Genomic DNA, 21,284 nt, shown 5'->3' on the forward strand with positions numbered 1-21,284 from the left:
CACCCATTTCCCTTATTTAAATTGATTTTGAAATCACAAAATATTTAAATGGCTTAGAATCTTCTTAAAAGTATTATAGATAGCCTAGGCAGTACCACCACCTTTCTCTGGATTAGTGCTAATGGGAATGAAAATTATTTGTGCGGTCAATGTTGGTGTTGCTGTCAAGTTGGTACTGAAGCCAGGAAGTGGTAGGTGAGTTCTGCAGAAAGAGAGAAGGCAGAAGAGATAAGCATAGATGAGACAGGGGTCGCAGACTTTGAAGCAAAGAGCCAGGAGATAGAGAGACCGAATTTTAGAAGATGAGTGAAGGATGGGTAAGAGTGAGGCGGTCAAAAAGAGAAAGAATGGAAATCAAGTTGATATGGAGGGGAATCCCGAACAGATGGAGAAATGAGGCACTAAAGCAGACATAGTAATAACATTTGCTGTTTTCTAGAAGCTCTTAAGGGCTTTCCAAACACTAAGCTTCAACACTACTGTGACAAAGGGAAGAATTATTCTCTCCATTTTACAGGTAGAAAAGCAGAGGCTCAAAACACCTAAATTTTCAGAAGTGACCAATGATTTGGGAGGCCTCCATCTCTGGATGCTCAACTTGAACCACCTTCAAAAGCTCCAGTTTGCAGAGAGCAGATGCTCACCACTTTCTGATAATCAGGCCCCTCTACGGTATCTCAGACTGGGCACCACAAAAAATGGAGCTGAAAAATCACTAGTTACTTCTGAAAATGAAGGCCTAAGAGACATGGTCAGATCAAACAGCAAGTCAGTGACAAGGCCAGGAATAAAATCCGTATCTCCCAACTCTGACACCATGGGGACCTGAAGCAAAAAGGAGAAAGAGAAAGATGATGACTTTCTCTAGAGGGGAGAGAAAGAGAAGAATGGGGCTATGTGAGTGGAGCAAGAGACAGGCCAGGAGAGAAAAAAAGACAAAGCCTCTCCAAGGAATCCAAACAGGAATGGAAACTGTGAGTCAGACATTTTTGGTATATCTTGTGGGAAGAAAAACTATGTTAATGTAATCTGTTTAATCCAATAAAAAAGTGCTTATCACCTTCTAAAAGAGCTCCCATAAAAACAATGAACCCTGTTCTGCCATCAGACACTGGCATGGGTCAAATCCAGAGTGAGTGGCGGAATGACATTAGAGCAGGGCTGACTTTGGCCCAGGGGGAGCCGTGCATGCATAGCCAAGGCCGCAAGTGTTCCCAATATTGTTTTCATTTTGGAACAGAGTATCTCTGTTTCCATAAAAACTCTGAAGTACCAGGGCTATATATTTTGCAACATCCAGTGCCATGGTCCTTTGTGTCAGGGTAATGTCTGTAGCAGACTGGAAGTGATACAAGTACATTAGCCAGTCTTAAGGATCTTTTATGGAAGTTGATGGGACTGTAGCTGCACCAGGAGTAAGTCAGCACTGCTCCATTGACTTAGAGGAATTACTCACACTGAGGATCAGGCCAGATATTTCCACTTTAATTTCCTTGCTCTTGGGAGGTTAGCCGACCCTTATGAACACAGAATAATCATATCACAAAGAGTGAGAGGGTGAGTTTTTAAGGCAATACAGAAAATCTACATTTTACATTAAGCACTCATGCAATCCAGCCTTCTTGTGACCATGCTATAATTAGAGGTCAAGAAACTGCCTCAGACTAAAAGTCACCTGATTTCCTCAGACAAGGCTTCTCAGAAATAGCTCACACTACCCAGTAGAAACTGATTTTCAAATAATCGTACCACAATAACAATTACTAATATAGGGCCCTAATTTAACACTTACCTAACAGATACATACAGCACGGAGCTGAAATGAAACCATACAGTAGCCAGGAAGAGATTTAATTATATCTACAGAGGTCAACCAATCTATGCAAAAGATTATAATGGAGGATGGATATTCTGTGGCATAATGCAAAGATTCAGCCTGCAGGCTACGCAGCAGACAGTTCCATTTTTCAAAGAAGAAATGGCATCCATCAGAAAGGAACAATAAAAGAATGGAGGATGCACCTGACTAAAATATTTAAACCTACTTATATAAGTGAGTCAGACAGATGATTTAACACCATTCTCAACCACATCTTTATAACAGTTTTGATTATTGCTCATTTCAGTGTATGTTGCATTGTAGGTTACTCCCTCCCTACAGGAAATGAATCCCAAAATATAAGACTTAATTATAAAAAAGGTGTATGGAAAAATCACAAAAGTGGAACATTAAAACTCAAATCTCCCATTAGGAGTTAATGGTAGCAAAATTGGAATCATGGCACCACTTCACCCGTACTTTAGCAATGCAAAATAAAACAGAAAGAAGCCAGAGAAGATGTTGTACGCAACAGCTAAAAACAGAAGCCTGATAGTGACTAGATGGAAAATTGTCTAGGAAAACACATTAGCAGCATAATAACTTATTTTTAATGTAGAGCTGTTAGGAAAACACAATTATATGCTTCATTTATACTGAAAGATATAATCCAACTTATGGTAAAAGCATTTAGAGCGCTATTCATAAAAAGGATGAACACAAAGGTAACTGGGAAAAAAATTCATTCCACATCTAGGGGGATGACACATTCCCCCGCCTCCCTGATTCACAACAAAATGCTGCTGGCTTGAATAATCTGCATATGGATACAGAGTGGTCCATGCCTCTTCTGCAGTTTAATACAGACACACAAGGAAAGCAATGGTGGAACATGCAGAAATACCCTAAAAAGAAAACAATCCTACTTTACCCGTAGTGAATAAAAACAAATAGCAAAAGTAGGACACTGAAAGAACAGGGATAAAGAGCATAGCGTGGGTCACAGGTGTCCTCTATATTAATAATCATCCCTGAAGCTAGCAGAAATAATGTGTGTGGTACACTTTTATAAACCACTATAGAACTGCTCCTTTTTATGAATACAAAGTGAACTACAGTTTGTCACCAGTAATGCTTTTTAGACTGTTCAGGCACGGAGAAAGATTCTGATCTCTGTTATACCACTGTCAGAACGCAGTAACTCTACTGACATCAATACTTAGTCCAGATTTATGGCTGCATAACACAAATCAGACTCTGGCCCAGTAATTTTAAGGAAAATGTTCATAGTCAATTTGAAGAATCATAAATAAGTAAAAGAAACTTTAAGATTTTGAACCATTATCTTCAGTGTGCCAACTCCCTCCTCACCACATGTGCATAAAACTTTTGTGGATCAGGCCTTTAAGGGATTTAATCAGAACTGACCTTTACAACCATATTGTTATATAAACCAGCGTAGTCTTCAAGATATCTCTATTATTCCAAAAACAACTAGAATAAAGCCTTCTCTCTGCACATATAGCTAGAACAACAATTTCTATGAATGGATGGGCATTCATTATTTAGCTCTGAATTTCTGATTTAATAAAGCCCACGGCAAAATAGAGCTTCAAACGCTTTCTACTATGCAGATAGAATGCATAAACCATCAAAGAATATGCTGTAGGAAGCTGGGATGGCCCACTGAGTGACTCAGATAATTCCCAAGATTTTAGGTCCTTGCCCATCTTCAGGGAATTATTCAACATTTGCTATCAAGAGGAGTTCCCTGCATAAAGTGAGAATAAAATAGACCCCAAATTAAAAATTTACTGGACATTTTATTCCCTATCCAATATTCTCTCTTGAAAGAAAAAAAGATTTATGTTTCTTCAAAACAGAACTGGCTTAGAAAGTAAAAAGGAACAGAAAATATTTTATCTTCCAGCATGGCAAAGTAATAAAACATTGAAAAAGGCCAGTGTTTATCACTGCAATTTACAATGTACAGTAAAAGTCAAAACAAAACAGAATGTTCCATAAAAATGTATTCATTAGATTGACCCTGTTTTATACCAGCAGGGCAGATTCAATTTCTAATGAGTGTTTGTTTGTTTTTTAAGAAGAAAATGTTGGTACAAATTAATACTTATCTCATGGCTTGTGGGTTTTAATTATCTATAATTTATGACAGTATATTAACAAAATAGTTTTTTATCAATTTAAGAACTGAGAAGGCAAAATACAGGGAAATTATGGTATATCTGAAGCAGCAAAGTAACTAATAGTTTTATTAGAAAGGCTTAGGGCAGTGGTTCTCAACCAGCGGTCCAGGGCCCCCGAGCAGGTTTCAGGGGGACCTCCAAGCAGGGCCAGCATTAGACTTGCTAGGGCCCAGGGCAGAAAGCCGAAGCCCCATCGCATGGGGCTGAAGCCCTGGTCCCTAAGCCCCACCACCTGGGGCTGAAGCTGAAGCCTGAGCAATGTAGCTTTGTGGGGGCCCCTATGGCATGGGGCCCCAGGCAATTACCCTGCTTGCTAGCCCCTAATGCCAGCCCTGGCTTTTATATGCAGAAAACCAGTTATTGTGGCACAGGTGGGCCGTGGAGTTTTTATAGCATGTTGGAGAGGGGGGCTCTGAAAGAAAAAGGTTGAGAACCTCTGGCTTAGGGCACAGGTTTTGATTATGCTATTGACTTCTAAAAATGTTAGACATGTTAAGGCGTCTACAGCTTTCCACTGACGTGCATGCATAACTCCCATTAATAATAATGGGAGGTGCACTGAGCAGAGCATGTATTCCTAGTGTTAAAGAGGTATACTCTCTACACCAGGGACTGAAATACATCATGAATTAGACAACAAACTATGTTCAGTAATTATGATTATCAGCTTGTTTGCAAATTTAATATCAAGAACTTTTTAATATGCACAGTTATAATTAAGAGGGATTTATATTTAAATTTCTTTATGTAGGAAAATATACAGAAACATACTCATTCACTGTCAAAAGTTCCTTATAGAGATAAGAGACCAGAGCATTGGCAGCCCAATAACACATCTAGTACATTACAACATAACACTGCATCCTACAGCCCATAAGACAAAGAACAGTCCTGATCCTGCATTCCTCACGCAGGCAAGATCCCCACTATCTTACTCTTATTCAGTAGCAGTTTCACCTGAATAAGGATTGCAAAACTGGGCCTTTGAATATTACTTATTTTAATTAATGTACCTGAATTATTCATTACATACATGCCAACAATTCAGCTGCTCACTAAGGGCTCTGGGAGCAGGATGGGGCCCTAGGACAATAAAACTGCAATTTACCATGAACCCTTTATACATAATTTACTTACCAGGAATTTCAAACACTGTTTAAAAGCAAAGGGCCCATATAAATATTTATTTGAACCAAAGTGGGCATGAACCCAAGATTTTCATGGAGCAGGCAGCAGTGTGTAAAAACCAACACATGACAGAGTGTCAATCATCTTACATGCCACAGATGTGTGCTGCCTTGGTCATGTACATAATATATTCACAATAAAAAATAACACACCTTGAAAAATAAGCGGCTTATTAGAGTCTGAGGAAAATGCATCATAATACGCCTAAGCACGTAAAAAACCTTAGCCTGCTGGGGAGTTCTGCCCCTCTCCCCAGTAGGCGGCAGCACTAAATGTAAAAGAACTGGTGTACATGCAGGAGGGGGAGGTGCCAATTCCAGGCACCCATGCCCCAGAGTGGGGGGTTGGAATGGGACTGGAATAGGTGGGCACTCACAGGCTACAGTAATGGGTGTAAACAGGAGTGCCTGGGCAGGAGGACAGGTGTGGATCCACTAACCATTCCCCTTCCCCAGAGGGAAGGGGGGGGAAGAAGAGCCACATAGTGAGGCCAGAATTTGCCCTACCTGAGCCAGCATTCACCATCACACACAGCTAGCAGAGGGCCCCACTCCCATGAAGCCCATTGGGAGAGCTTTAGATGCACAGGCAGTCCCTTGCATGTGGTGCTGAACGTATGCCCCCATTTCATTTTATCTTTAAAAGCTCCTGTCTTTTTTAAAATGGAAATCCTGATGCATAATAGGCACCTCAATAGTTGTAAAAAGGAATTGCGGCTCACTGCAGCGCACAGATGAGATCGGAAATCTCATGATAACAATATCATGTTCAGTAAGTGCACAAAACAATTACATTAACATTTCAGGATGCTTTGGGCTAAAGAGTGTTTCCTCAGTGAGCTTGCTGGTTGTACTGAAAGTGCCTATTGGCTCAGCCATAGCACCGGCAGAGCTATTGTTATGCTCTCAGCTAGAGCTATTTATACACTGTGACACTGCGCACTCCTTTCAATCTTCGTCTTTCTCCACCTACTCGGGGGTGGGGGGGGAAGAGCCCCCCTAAAACTTAGTCGGAGAGCTTGAAACTTACTTCTAAGCTCCTCCTTATTCAAATTATATATTTGCTGAGGTTCTCAATGCAGATGGAGAGTTCAAGCACAAGAACCAGCCCATGGAAAAGGAAGTACGAGCCCGGCCCAAGAGTCCTTCCCACCTCAATCTGCTTCAGCCCAGACTCTCATCTAATAATAGAGAAGGGGGATCATGCTGAGGAGCTGCCGCTCACCCACAGGTCTGAATTAAGGGTTAGAGGAGTAGCAGGTGGAATGCAGTACCACGTTACTGTCCTCTCCTTATTCACAGTGAGCCCAAAAACTCATTCCATTTGTAATGGCCATGAGTAGTGATAATTAAACTCTTTTAAGGCGTTTATTTCCTCTTCCTTCAGACTTTACCACCACATCTGCCTTCTCTGTGTCTGTATTGGTGTGTGTTGTTCAATGATGAGCACATTGTCAGCACTAAACACACAATGCGTATCATGGATGGGTGGAGGGGAATCTGTATATGAAGACCAAGAGTCTCATGAAAAGGGAAGATCTCACGGGGGAAGCAGCCTTCTGTTTCAGAGGAAATGAGCACACACAAGGAGTATCTCTCTGTGGAATGCCTGGGAAGGTTGATCTACAGAGAAGAGCGGACCACCAGTAACTGCACAATAACTTGAGCCTGCAGTGTGCAGAACAGGATAGGAATTCAGACACAGTAGCCCAGTCTGTCCCCACAAACATACCCTGGAGTAGAACCAGATGATGCACACCACCTCCTGTTCATCTTGCTCAATTTTTAATATTAAAATTAGTCACACTTGCATCTTTCTGCATTTGGTCCAGAAAACAAAGTGGGCCAAATTCAACCCAGTGGGCTCTCACCTAAGGTAAAGTTGGTGCACTCTGCATAAGCAAATGGCATCTGATAGCTCAGGGGAAAAAATTCTAAACATCAGGGAAAGGGTTAGTATTTTCCCTTCTTCCTCTGCCTGTCGTAAGATCTTCAGTAGTAGTGACAACAGCAGCACCTGGTGGCATGGTCAGTACCCTGTATGTTCCTCTGCAACATCCCATTCAGCTTGTCAGCGCAAAAGCTAGAAATTTACTTACTTACTTTACTCTATTAATTAGAGAAAAGTAGCTCCGTCTGTGCTCTCAGAGCATTGCACTCACAGCAATTCTCTCACTGGATGTATTAACAAAGAGCTCCAAACTGATCACAAGAGTCTAACCTACCAATCCCACCGTTGATTCCACAAAAATGGGCCCCACAGAATTTTCTCCGTCGCTCAAGTCAAAGTTTTTGGAAGCACATATTAACTTTTACATTGTGACTTTCCACTCCAGGGCACTCTGCTCTCAAGCTGCCACAGGGAGAGCATGTCACTCAGGTTATGGACAAATGAGCACTGCCCCAGTTAGAGCGTTGGATGAATAACCCATGCAGCATCTTCTACATCAAAAAAACTGAGAACAAGCTAATTTCTACAATCTTTTAATAATAATAATAAAATAATAATATATTACTATTCATAATATTATTAATACAAGCAGTGTTTTAGACTTGTAGCTCTCAAAGTCTTCTGCTTATAGTCTCCTGGACACCCAAGCTCTCATCTGCTTTCGCAATTGATATTTCTGTACTAATGAAAATTTATCTTCCCTCCCGTATAGCTGTTTGCCCAATTTTTAGTATTTTCAGAGTGATCCTGTTGTGCTTTTTTTTTTTTTTTTTTTTTTTTTTAAACAACTAGCAAAAGTCAGGTGGAAGGAAGTAATTTCCAATTAAAATTGTTCAACTTCGGGGAAAATTTCTGGGCATTTTTAAGAAATGATAGTATGTTAGTAAGTCTAATTCGAGTTAAACAAGATATTTAAATGACCCAAACAGCAGAGAATGTTTAATACATACAGTTTACAAATGAAAATTCATTTGCTAAGTCTTTAGAAACCATATTGCTTTTTTCTTCAGTTCGATTCAAAGTGTTACTGTAGAAAAACTAATGGGCATTCTAGTTGCAGCTCTGAAACATTAAAACTTTCACTTCTTTCATTAACTTTTTAAATATGAGCACCAGAATTTGCAATATGAAACCCAGACCCAGCTACGCATTCAAGTTTATCCATATAAATAATCCTCCAAAGGTTTTACTCCAAACTGTTTTGTTACTAAAATGTTCAAGTGTTGTTTTCCTCAAACCCGTGGAGCAGGGTGGCACTTGCAGAGAACTACTTGTCCCTCGAGTGCTGAATCCATCTATCACTGCTTTATCCTCTTGCTGCTCTTGGATGAAGGATTATTTCCTAAAATACCTCTGGCACTCTCGAATACTCCCCACCAAATTCCTTGCTAGTTACAAAAAAGGGTGTTTTTCCGTGCAGCAGCAAGTGGAAAAATCCAGGATAAAAAGATTGCTATGCTGCACTCTAGCTCTTATGAAATACACACAACTCAGGTCTGTCTGCTGTGTTTAACAGAAGTAGCTGTGTGGGGCGGATGAGAAGGCGAGCGAGATACTGACAAGTGAGGGGGCAAGAACCCGGAGTCCAAAGCCAGAGTTCCGAAAAATGCAAACAAACGTACCAAGAGCCGCGGCCCAGCAGCTAACCACGCCGGGGAAGCCAGGTTTGCAAAATACAGGGAAAACATGCCGAGATCCCTTTGGGCAAAACATCCCCGTGGAGAAGTGGGGAATAAATACACCCAGCACACAACGCTCCCACACTCACCCGAAAGCGCTTCTCTCCTAGCCCGTACATTCTCCAGCCCGAACCATCGCCCAGCGCAACAGAGCCACACTTCCAAAGCAAGCCGCCGCCCGGTCGCACGCAACTCCCCTGCCCGTCCCCACTCACTCCCTCGCTCACACACAGCCCAGCGTGCGCGCTGCTGTCGGTGTGTTGCTTTGTTTTCCCCTCCAGCCACAGGGGTGTTCGCAGGCAGCAGCCCCGCGGGTGCGATGGGGGCAGAGGCGGCACCGCCGCTGCCTGCCCCCGGCCCCCAGGGGCTCGCTCCCGGCCCGGGCGCTGCTCTCGGAACTAGTTTTGAAATTCCCTCCCGCCGGGCGCTGGGGCTCGGCCGCCCGCGGCACTGGGCTCCCCGCCGGGGGAGTTCGGCCCGTCCGGGGCGGCGAGCACCCGGGCTTGGCCCGCGCCCGCCCGCGGTGACAGGTCCCGCCCGGCAAGTTTGCCGGCCGGGCTGGGCGCACGGCCCAGAGCCCCCCGCCCGCGGTACCTTGTTGCAGTGGTAATAGTCCAGGGGGCCCAGGCAGCCGGGCTCGGCCCCGGGCAGCGAGGCCACCGCGCTGGGCGCCGAGGGGTAGAAGCGAACGTCCATGGCGGGGCGAGCGGGGGCGGCGGCGGCACGAGGAGGCTCCAGCGGGCATGGAACCGGCTCCTCCGGCGGCGGCGGCTCTGCCTCTGGCTGGGCGTGCGGCAGGCAGGGGCGGGGCGGGGAGCGGGGGGCAGAGCCGGCTCCTCTCCTCGCTCGCTCGCTCGCTATTGTTCCAGGCGCCGAGCCGCTGAGCGGGGCTGGGACGGCCCCCTGCCCGCCAGGGAGAGGGGCTGCCCCCCCAAATCTCCCCACAACTGAAGAGGGGCTGGGTCCCCCCACCCCAACTCCCCCCACGGGAGAGGGGCTGGGACCACCCCAACTCCCCACGGGAGAGGGGCTGCCTCCGAAGCTCCCCCACTGGAGAGACCCTGGGACCCCCGACCCAAACTCTCCCCACACACACGAGAGGGCCTGGGACCCCCGACCCAAACTCTCCCCCCACACACACACAGGAGAGGGGCTAGCAACCCCTACCCCAACTCCTACCTATGGGAGAGGGACTTGGACCCCCAAAATTCCCCCCACAGGACAGGGGCTGGGACCTCCCAAAAGGAGAGGGGTTGAGACCCCTCCAACCTCCACCAAACCCCCCCCCCAAACTCCACCACACAAAGGAGAGGTGCTGGGACTCACCCCCCAAATCTCCCTCCCACAGGAGGGGGACTGGTCTCCTCCCCCCCTCCCCCCCCAAACTCCTACAGACAGGAGAAGGACTGGGATTCCCCCTCCCCCGGAGAGTGGCTGGGACTCTTCCCTCCCCTCCCTAACTCCCCCCTCCCAAAGCAGCAGAGAAACTGGTCGTTCCCCCTCCCCACCCCATCCCCCCCACAGGAGAGGGAGTGTAACCTCCTCATCAGCATCCTCCAGCAAGGGGCTAAGATTTATATACACACACACACCCAAAAAAGTAAAGGTTCTGGGACTCCTCCTCCTTCCCCCCAGGAAAGGAGTTGGAACCTCTGATCCCCACCCCTAGTGGTGTTGGCACTCCTGCCTCTCCCACTCCCCTGAGAGGGTCTGGTTTTACACTCTCTACCCCAGTCCTCCAAAATTCTTAGGTCTCCACCTACCCCCAATCTCTAGAGAGGGTCCGAGTCTCTTCTGCCCTCTCCCTACAAAGGTCTGAGCTGCTGTTTGCAACTGCACTCCTGAAAGGGGCATATTTTCTTTCTGCCCTACCATAAAGAGGTTGAGTCTCCTTATCTCCTCCCCCCTCCATGAAAAGGAGCAAGGCCTTCCTCCCTGCCCATCCCCCAGGAACATGCCTCAGGTCCAAAGCTTCTGAAGTGGCTTCTCATTTTGGGTGCCCCAAGTTAGGCTCCATCACCAACATTTTCAAACGCCAGGGCCTAAAATCAGGCACTTCCGGTCAAAATTAGTGACCCACTAAGTGGCCTGATTTCTAGAGATGCTGAGCACCCACAGCATTCAATGACTTCAGTGGGAGCTGTGTGTGCTCACTTCTGAAAATCAGGGCCCCACAGGTGTCTAAAGTTGGCACCCAACATTTAGAGGCTAGTTTTGAAAGGGGGAAAAGGTCCAAAACTCTCCTTTCCCTCTGTGCATCCCAAGGACAGGTGCTGATCTTGGTACATTTCATCTGAGTCACCTGCCCCACTCACCAAGGAATGGGGGGTGACTCTCCCACCTCCTGCCCGCTCCACCACAAACACATACATTGGTTCCTGGACATTCCTGTCTCTGTAACAGACTCTGCCTTTCACAAGAATAAAGCTACCATGCAGTTTCCTTCCAAGTACCACATGCTCACCTATAGTTGAGGAGGAGCTGGGCAATGTATTAAGGGGCAAGACCCGGCGGGTATAGGCCATATAGATCAGACGCTAGACCATGTACAGTAGAACCTCAGAGTTATGAACACCTTGTGAATGGAGGTTGTTCATAACTCTGAATAAAACATGGTTGTTTTTTCAAAAGTTTACAGCTGAACATTGACTTAATACAGCTTTGAAACTTTACTATGCACAAGAAAAATGCTGCTTTGAACCATCTTAATTTAAATGAAACAAGCATAGACCCAGTTTCCTTACCTTGTCAAATCTTTTTTTAAAAACTTTCCCTTTATTTTTTTAATAGTTTATGTTTAACACAGTACTGTGCTGTACAGTATTTCCTTTTTGTGTGTGTGTCTGCTGCCTGATTGCGTACTTTCGGTTCCAAAGGAGGTGTGTGGTTGCCTGGTCAGTTTGTAACTCTGGTGTTCATAACTCTGAGGTTCTGCTGCATATTGCGAGGGTTTGAACTGTGCATAACGGGCTAGTCCCTCTGAGGACAGGTTGGGCATGGGCATGGGCTGAGGTAGTTTTGTTGGATTGTCACATGGGCACCCTCACGCTGTCACCTCACGTTAGGTTCTGGCACATCTCCCTTTTGTGGTCCGTTTTCTCTCTTTTCTCCTTTTCCATTCCTTTTCTTATTTGCCTTGTTGGGTTTTTTTTATTATTTTTTTTGTAGATTTTCTTGTTCTCTTATTTTTGAACGCTGTTCTTCCCTTTTTAATTCCTCCCTGAATGGGCTGAATCCCACCCCATACTCCCCCACTCAATGGAAAGCTACATACTGGAGAGGGCATCCATTAGTGTCATCCACGGCTGGCGGGGCTGAGCACCACGGGTGCAAGGAGAGTAGCTTGGGCCTGGCAAGCTTTTGCCTTAGGCCTGATCTAAATTAGGTGAACATAGCTACAGCGCACAGGGGTGTGAAAAATTCACACCCCTGTGAAAAATTCACACCCCTGAGCGCTGCAGCAATTCCAACCTAACCCTCGGAAATTCTTTTGTCAACCTAATTACTGCTGCTTGAGGTACAGCAATGGCAAAACCCCTTCCGTTTCTGTAGGAAGGTCTATGCTACAGTGTTGCAGCACCCTAGCTGTGTTGTTGTAGCACCTATAATGTAGACATGGCCTGAGCCTGCAGACAGGCATAATGGAGCTGCTCCTGCAGCTAGTTCCATACTAGGAGCCTCAGGATAGGCCTGGCAAGTACTCAACAATACATAGGGTCATATTCTGCTCTCATTTACTCCACTGCTAATCCATGGATTTCTGTGGAATTACTCTGGATTGACATTAGCATAAATGAGCAGAATTTGGCCCAGGGAGATGCTAAGCTATGCACTAGAGGCACCCCCTGTGGGAATGGGCCAAACACAAGGGGAAAGTGGGTGAGAGGTTGGATCCAGACATATGCCATGAACACCTGGCATACAACTTTTTGATTTCCTGGGATCAGTGTTTCTAGTGATGATTGTTAGGTTTTGATGTTCCTCACCAGAAAAGGGGTGTAGGCCATACAATATCTTGGAAGGTGAGGAGGACTACGCAGCACTCTTGTTGGTACAAGGGGATGGGGGGACTGTAACAAGCAGCTGAGGGAAAGAAAGGAAAAGAGGGTGGTCATCAGAAGAGGTTGAGCTGAGCAGAAGCTCATAGGGCTGCTACATGGGGGAGATGAGCACTGGAGAATGTAGGGTGCTACTGTGGGGGGGGGGTTGAGCCATGGGGCTGAGATAAAAGGAAGACGAGTTCTGCCTTAGGTAAGGGTTGGGATGTAAGGGAACCAAGAGGTTTGTTGCGGGGGAAGAGTTGCTGGGCAGGTCAGAGAAAGGCCTGGCTGGCGGAAACGGAGATTTGGCTGGGAAGAGGAAGCTGCTATGGGAAGATGTTCGGCTTGGCCAGACACACGCTCTGTCACAGTAGCTGTGCCAAGCCCGAAGCCTGACTATGCATGGGGCTAGCTGAAGCAAGCTGTCGGCAAGGAGGACTCATCACTCCATCATGTTCCAGTTCTCAGTTATTAATTACTTCCTAAAAACAAAAGCTTAGTTTTGGGTGACTCCTGTGGAGAAGGCAAAGGGAGTGCCTCAGGCCACAGTGGTTGCAGGAAAGCTAACATTAGAACCCAGTGGTGATTTGGGGAATCGTTGATAACATGTTTTAACTCTAAATTGGGTTCTAATCTGTTCCAGTAACCAGACTGATGAGGAGAAGGGGGGGTAGGGGGGGGTCAAAGTTTCCATGATTACTTGGGTCCATGTCAACTATTAGGCCTTCTCCACAAATTACAATTAATATTGATATTTAATACTTGGCACCAACAACCTCATAAAGAAAATGAGGTGGGATGAAAATCAGAGACAGTGAGTTCACCGCTCCCTACCCTCCACAGGATTATATGAACACTATCTGCTGTCCTGACCTTAGGCACTTACTCTTCAACTATCCAAAATCATTAGACCAAAATATGCCTCTGTTCTGCGCAAACCTGCTGTTATTTTAAATTTTTTAATGCCAATTTTTGACAGTAGAAATGACAATTCCCTAAGCTGGCCTCTGGGAATTGTTCTGTCTGCTAGCATGTGACATAGAGCATTTTGAAAGAGCCAGTAAACAGAACTGGGGCCTGGAGAACCAGAGCTTGCACCAGGCAGGGTGAAGAAATAGCAATTCAATAGTTAAGGAAGGCATGAAATGGCTCTTCCATTTTAACCCCTTATTTTCAGTCACTTTGAACTTTTTAATTAACTTTTCTTTTGCAGCTGAAATTTCTTCTGCCTTGTGCTTGTGTAGTCCATAGAATTTGTGTGTGTGTGTGTAAAGAAATTATTAAGGGAAAGGCAGGTCAAAGTAATTAATCTTGTATTTAGTTCTGAAGGCAGCCATGGAGCAAGTTCCATAGCATCAGCCCACCTCTTGTGAAGGTTTGGTCTTCCACATTCATGAGCCTCCCCTGACTGATCAATAATTTCATTGTTCTAGTGGAACATGGCTGTCATGGGCGCTGAAGGAAGAGGCAATATCTCAGGTGGCTAAGATAGCCGGGGAACAGAGCACTGAGGTGATATGTTTGCAGTGCACTGTGTTGCTAAGCAGATGGATTCCTGCATTTTGTACCAGCTGGAGTATTTTCAGGATGTGTGGTTCCATTCCTAGATATGAATGGCAGTAATCAAGCTTTGAGACCACCATTTTGTCGCTCATCATGACCAGGTCCGTGTCTATGTTGTCTGGCAAGTAACTGATAGAAATGGCCATTTTATTTTATTTATGTATTTATTTATTTAGCTGCACGGCTATTTGCACATCCAGTTCCAATCTCAGTGCTGCAAACCCATCTGTGGATGGAGGTCTCTAATTTATGGGGAGTTCTTCCTACCAGCTGTGACAGTGTTGCAAACTCTCACAATATTTGGTGTTTTTCTTAAAATCCTAACTCCTGGAGTCAAGTGATTACAAGAGAATCTCAGCTTTCACTGATATTAAAATTAAGTTTCTAGCCCTCATGATTGTGGCAAAAAGCTTGAAAATGTGACTTGAGTGCAGTCTAAAGGCTCAAAAGCCAGAAGGGAAATAAACCTAATGATTTCGGGGTGGGGGGGGGCTGATTTATGATTTTTGAATGCTCAGGGTTAGCAATATTGTGTTTAATAACCACCTCTGCTTTGCTTTCAGACATTCTCTATTGTTTTTGTAAAGTGCTTTGAGATCCCTCAATGGAAGGCACTATGGAAGTGTATATTATTTTACAGTACAAATTCCCTGAACTGCAGTTTGCTAATCTGCCCATTTAGTAAGTCACACACACCCAAAAATGGTGCTGTCTCCCCACTTCTCAGCAGATGCTGTAGTGAAGTGTCATATTACAAAGGCTTCATTATTTTTGTAAAATCTACCCCAGTACATAGACTAATACATTATGAAGTATAAATAATTAAACTTAAACGAGAGTTGTCAAAATAACTGAACAAAGTGCATTTTCTGATGCATTACTTTGGCTTGTTTATTCACAAAATTCAGTAATTAGTGAGGAGCCTCTCAGACGTTAGTGTGAATTAGCAAGGTTTTACTGTGTTATTATCTTTATTAATTATCATTATTATATTTCATATATCATGGAGACATTGCTTGCAGCTCCACAGTTAAGGCAGCGTTGACTTTTTCACTTCAAGCAATCCCTGTATTGCCCATGAAAATGAACACATTTCATCACCAAACACACAGCATTTCCTCAGCAGATACAAACTGATTTTTTAAACAATTATTATATTAAATTAGTCCTGTTCTAAACATGTTAAAATCACTCTCTTTCAAAATATAGCAATGTTTTCCTAACGTCTTCTCCAATCCCTAGAGCATAAGTCTCACAACAGTCAGAGATGTCAAACGTTGTCCATTCATCTCCCTTCACTAGACCTCCTACACAGACTGACTTGAAAAATCAGTCATCACAAAAGAAAAGGGCTATTCCTATCCATATCCCTAACTGTTTTCACATACACCAGGGGAAGCTGGCAGAAAAAGACCTCTTCATCAAACAAATGGCCTCGTAGTTTATGTCCATTACATCATTCAGCGCTTTTGCTGGCAGAACTTTCAGAAAGGACCATCTCCCAGCTCTTGTCTCCTGGACCTCCTAGGCCATAGGAAGTTCACAGGGGGGTGCTGCTCTCCTTTGGACTTCCAAAGGTCCACAGGAGAACTCCCTGCTTATGCACTTTCTAAAGTGTGCAGGATGGAAGCGCCTGTCCTGGGCCTCTGCACCCCTTGTGAAACCTCCTCGGCCACTGCCCCTGTGTACAGTGCCCACTCTGGTCCAACTCCCCAAATCCCCACTGCACCACCCTTCACAGCTTTGTCCAGTTTGTTCTTGTAAAGGCCCTAATCCTGCAAACACATACTCATGAGCTTAACATATTGCAGCCAATGGGATTACTGGCAAGGGGAAATTTAAGCATATGCGTTTTTCCAGCACTGGTACCTAAGTGCTTAGTTTCTACACATATACAGATACACTGATAAAATGTCTCTATATAAAAACTAAGTGCTTATAGTTTCCAAGAAGATATGTAGGGGTGGAGATAAGAGAGTAGTGGACAGGGAACAGAAAATGCCTGTTTAGAACTTAAACAGGGATGGAGACTAATTGAGCATCTGGAGAGCAGAGCTAGAGAAGCTGGGGAACCGAACTAGAGAAGCTGGGACGACACTTAAACAGTTATCTGCTCTGCTTAAAACTTTATGGGAGATATTCAAAGGTGCATTTGGGAATTACTATCCGTTATGCCTTTGAAAACTGCCCCGTACACACCTGGCAGAGAAAGCTTTAAGTTTTCAATACTTGGAACCTAAAATTAGTCTCCTAGGTCTATATTTAGGCACCTGCTCAATGATGAGTATCTACTACTTCCTGCCGCCTTCAATGGTAGCTGTTGGGTGCTCAGTACTTTTGAAAATCGGGCAAGTGCCTAAATATGGACTTAGCAGCCTAACTTTAGGTGGTTAGTTTTGAAAATCTTGGGCCATGATTCCTGCCTCTTTGCCCTGTACCATAACCACTAGACTGTGACTCTTACAATTGCACTCTAGTACTACAATTTGGAAAACAAACATTTTCCCCAGTGCAATTCTGTGTTTGCCAAAGGCTAGAGAATAAAGTGCTAAGCTGTGTGTGTGGCAAGAAGTAAACCAGTCTCCGGACATCCGAATCAGAGTCAGCATATTAGGGAGTTCTTGAAAATTATAGCTCATTATTGGTTAGTTACAGTCAGAAAAGTGGCCATAAAAATGTGAAGTTCCATATTTGTTTTCTCTCATTGATGCCCAGATCAAAGTGACCTTACCAGCTAGCCCTGAAAACTCAGCTCACCTCACCTCACACCTCGCCAGGAATAAGGAGTCTGCAACCAGAATGTAGTGGGAAATGTTGCTGATGATGCACAAAGCAGAGGGAAAATCAGTTCCCCCTCCTTGTGCCGTTTTAGCCGGTAGAACTAACAAGAATAAACACAGTCAGCTCTTAAGACCCTTACTCAAGACCCAGTTACTGCAGGGAAATCTATGGAAGGTGTGGGGGGGAAAGGGGAAAGTTTCCAAGATTCTCCCAATTTCCCCCAAATTGTTCTGCCATGGGGGTAGGGTTGTTTTCCCCATCCCCCTATCCACTCCCACCAGTGGAACAGGCTGCTGGGCTGGCTCATGAACTCCAGAAGACCAGGGAAAGGCCAGGGCTATCTGCATGGAGGTTCTTACACCCCAGCAGCACATCTAAACTCCCTGACAGTGTGGCTCCGATGAAGCTGGTGAGTGCCCCAGGGTTTCCTGAAGAGGGGGATCCCCGTCACAGCGAGACAGGGAATTAGTAGAGCCTGTGATTAACATTACTGGGGAGTCTCTGTGGGCCTGCTGAGAAGAGAAGGCACATCTCCTCACCTTACCCTGGCTAGTCTACGCCTACCTTTGGCCTGCTTACTCCTTGCCCCCTACTTGCTTGCAGATTCCCAGACCTACAGAGGGCCCTCTGCAGGGCCTATGGCAAAAGGTGGGTATGTTGCCATGTATGTGACTGACAATCCTTTTCACCTGGTAGCGGGGCATTCCTCATTCAGAAGGGAGGTTTGATCAGGCCCCCAGTTTTCACTCAGCCATTACTTGAACAAAACTCCCATTGAAATCCTTGAATTCAGATTCAGCAAAAACAGAGCAAAGACCTCAGGAGTTGGCCAAATATCAAAACAGTAAATGAACGCATCTCAATTAAACAAAGAGCCAAATTCAGCTCGGCACAAATAAGCACAATTCCAGTGAGATCAGTGGGGTTGCATTATTTACCACAGGACATAATTTAGCTCCAGAGAGCAGACACACCAAGTCAGAAGGTGCAATTTTTTCATGGTCATTTTTAGATCTGGGTGAATCCTGCAAAAAATAGAATGTTTTCATTCTCCTTAGCCATGCTCATGCCTGGAAAGGAAATTGCAGGGCTGCATGCACAAGTATTCACAAAGACTGAATTTTAAATGTACACATTCAAGCATTCAATCAAAGAATAAAATACCATGTGACTTTTCTGTCCAATCATATTTAGGCAACACAGCTAGAATTTCAAGTATCGAACACTTGCAGAGAACAATCTGTGATCAAACTAAAGTTAATTTTTTTAAAAGAATAGAATAAATCTGAAAAACAAATAATGGCAGGTGGATATTTTAGGAGCAGAAAAATAGGCTAAATTTGTCAGATACATTATTTATTTTGAAATATTCACCCAGCTCCAACTGCACTTTAACTTTAAAAGTGTATATTATTTTTCAGCATATCCTTTAAAATGCCTGTTTAGATTGATTTTTAAACATAATTTAATACTGTACAGTTTGTTTTAAAATATGGATATTAATTTAGAGCTGTATTACACAGCTCTGTCTTTGACATTTGAGTCTTATCTCCAGTTTGTATCTGAGAACTTCTAATCACACTATTTAATTCAGAGCTACACTTCTAATTTCTGCAAGGAAGTATATAGATCTCTAAATATTCAGTAGTTTCATCAGTGTTAAGTTGTCCTGGGTTATTAAAAAAATGCTGAACAAATGAATAAAACCAACTGTCAATAACTACAATGCAAATGAATACATTACAACTGCAATGAAACTGGATTAACTAAATCCACATTACATCTGGATTTACATGTAACACAAAATTAAATGCAGCTGAAAAACTTCCTATTACATGGGCCTGATTCAAAGCTCTCTGAAGTCAATAGAAAGACTTGTTTAATGCAATGGGCTTTGGATTAGGAGCTTTGTGAGTAAATAAAAGCATTCATATAAACTGGATTTGATCCATAAAGCAAGGTTACCCATTTGACATTTTACGTCACGTAAAATCTAAAGTAAAATTGCATATCTCTGCTTCCAAAACAGATGGCATTAGCCTTCTTTTTGGCTTGAGGTTTTTGGTACCTCTCCAAAAAAAAAAGGAAAAATCTTCTTGACATCCTTATAAATGCAGCTATTTAACCACCTATCAGTTTGCTTTGGATCCCCATTGAATTTCTGACAGGAAAAACATTATTTTGTCTACATGTTATTTCATGACACAAGAAATGCAGCACATACACAAAGTTTACACATTGTGTGAAAAGCTATTTAAAAAAGAGAGAAGAGTTGTTCCATAGTACCAAGGCAATTACTGTGTAATTAATGTCACTGATAGGACACAACATTACAAAAACCCAAACAAAACAAAGCACAAAACACTCCCAACAGTCTAGGAAAGGACTAAGGATACTCACACGATAATTTACATCATCCTTATTTTGAACAAGCACAAGAATCTAAGATCCAGCCATATGTGGGATAGCTCACGGTTTATGGGCCCAATCCTGCAGACCTTCCTCACACAAAAATCCCATAATCAACAATAGATCAAATCAAAAAGGCCCGGATCTAGCAAACCACAGGTTAATAGGATTATTCATGTGCTTGAAGTTACACACATGCTTAAGTGCCTTGCTAGATCAGGGCCAAATGCTTTACTCAGTCCCTATTAAGGACTTTTGGATTAGGTCCAATATGAGTTTTATGGAAGCAAAGTCTATAGAATCCTACAACTTGCATTTTTTATTTCATGGAAATCGAAAAGATACTTTTTAGAGTGCCTGGAGGACTGGATTTTGCAAAGCATAACATAAATGGTTCACATGTTCTTATGTAAAATTATCACATGCAAGAACCTATTAACTTAAAATTAAGGTTGCACAAGTGGAATTCCTCACAACAGTGCAAACAACTAAAGGGCATGGAAAGGAAATGTAAAGGCAACATTCACACCCATATAATAATGATCTCCAAACATTAGCCTACCACAATCACAGTATTCAAACACCCCAACATACTAATAACCAGGGCCGCCTCTGGCTTTTTGGCCGTCCCAAGCAAAAAAACAAAAAACAAAAAAAACCAAACAGGGCGGCCAGAACAGCAAAGCAAAAAAAAACCCTGCGGCGCGGACTGGCTAGCGGGGGGGAGGGGGAGGGAGCGGGCAGGAGAGAGAGAGAAGGGGGGTGACCAGGGCTACAGCAGGGTGCTGCCACATAGCCCCTCCTGCAGCGACGCATGGCGCCACCTGCCGGGAGGGCTCCGCTCCGGTCGGCGGGGAGGGAAGGACGAGGACTGCTCTGCCGGGCTTGCTGCAGGGCGCTCCCGTCCTCCGCGCCACCGCCCCCTACAGGGCAGCCGGAGCGGAACAAAAAAAAAAGCGGACGTGCCGCCCTAGGATTGGGCGGAATGCTGCCTCGTTCAATCTGCCACCCCAAGCACCAGCTTGCTCGGCTGGTGCCTGGAGCCAGCCCTGCTAATAACGTCTCTATTATGCTAACCTTCTGTTCAACGTTAATATCCCCCTCAATGTACACATCAAAGAACTCAGCACTACACTGCAGTGCATAAATTAACTGCAATCTATTACATGGCTATTTTGTTATATAACATACTATGATTATACATATGGAATATCTGGATAATATTTGTGCATGGTTGTGTCTGGTACTGTGTACAGCACAGCTGATTACACAGTGGAGACAGGAAGGATCAAAAGATATCTATGACCCTTAAGCAGAGCCCACACCACCCAGTACAAACACCTGCCCCCATCCTCTCTCAACACCACTGGCACCCATGTCCCTTGCCTAGCGAGTGCAGTTTAGTTGAGGGTGAGTCCCTCAATCAGGGTATGCCAAGCACAGTTCTGCTGCCCTTGATTCACACAACAAGGATAACAATCCTTTATTACCCCTGCCCCCAATAACAAAAGGACTTGTGATCCAACACCAGCCAAAAGTGATCATTTGGGCAAAGCGGCCCCATCATGCTGCACACCTAGGCCGAGTGTGCGTGTCTATGCAAACAAAGTTGGTTCATGAAGTCTTCTCCCCCAGCTCATGCAGACCC

At 44.4% G+C, this 21,284-nt stretch overlaps 1 protein-coding gene across 2 annotated transcripts in view; it reads right to left on the reverse strand.

The window, feature by feature from the left end:
* The window catches only part of TOX2 (TOX high mobility group box family member 2), a 256,959-nt gene extending 247,420 nt beyond the window's left edge, over nt 1–9,539 (reverse strand). The window contains exon 1 of one of the 2 annotated variants that reach the window (XM_065414429.1): nt 9,438–9,539. In XM_065414429.1, coding sequence (XP_065270501.1) covers nt 9,438–9,539 — 102 coding nt within the window. Of the gene's footprint in view, nt 1–8,932; nt 9,036–9,437 lie in introns of those variants that run through there. The other variant, XM_065414431.1, reaches the window with a different exon arrangement.
* Nucleotides 9,540–21,284: the final 11,745 nt, after the last annotated feature.

Source organism: Emys orbicularis, chromosome 12 (assembly GCF_028017835.1).
Source record: "Emys orbicularis isolate rEmyOrb1 chromosome 12, rEmyOrb1.hap1, whole genome shotgun sequence".
Taxonomy (NCBI): Eukaryota; Metazoa; Chordata; order Testudines; family Emydidae; genus Emys; species Emys orbicularis.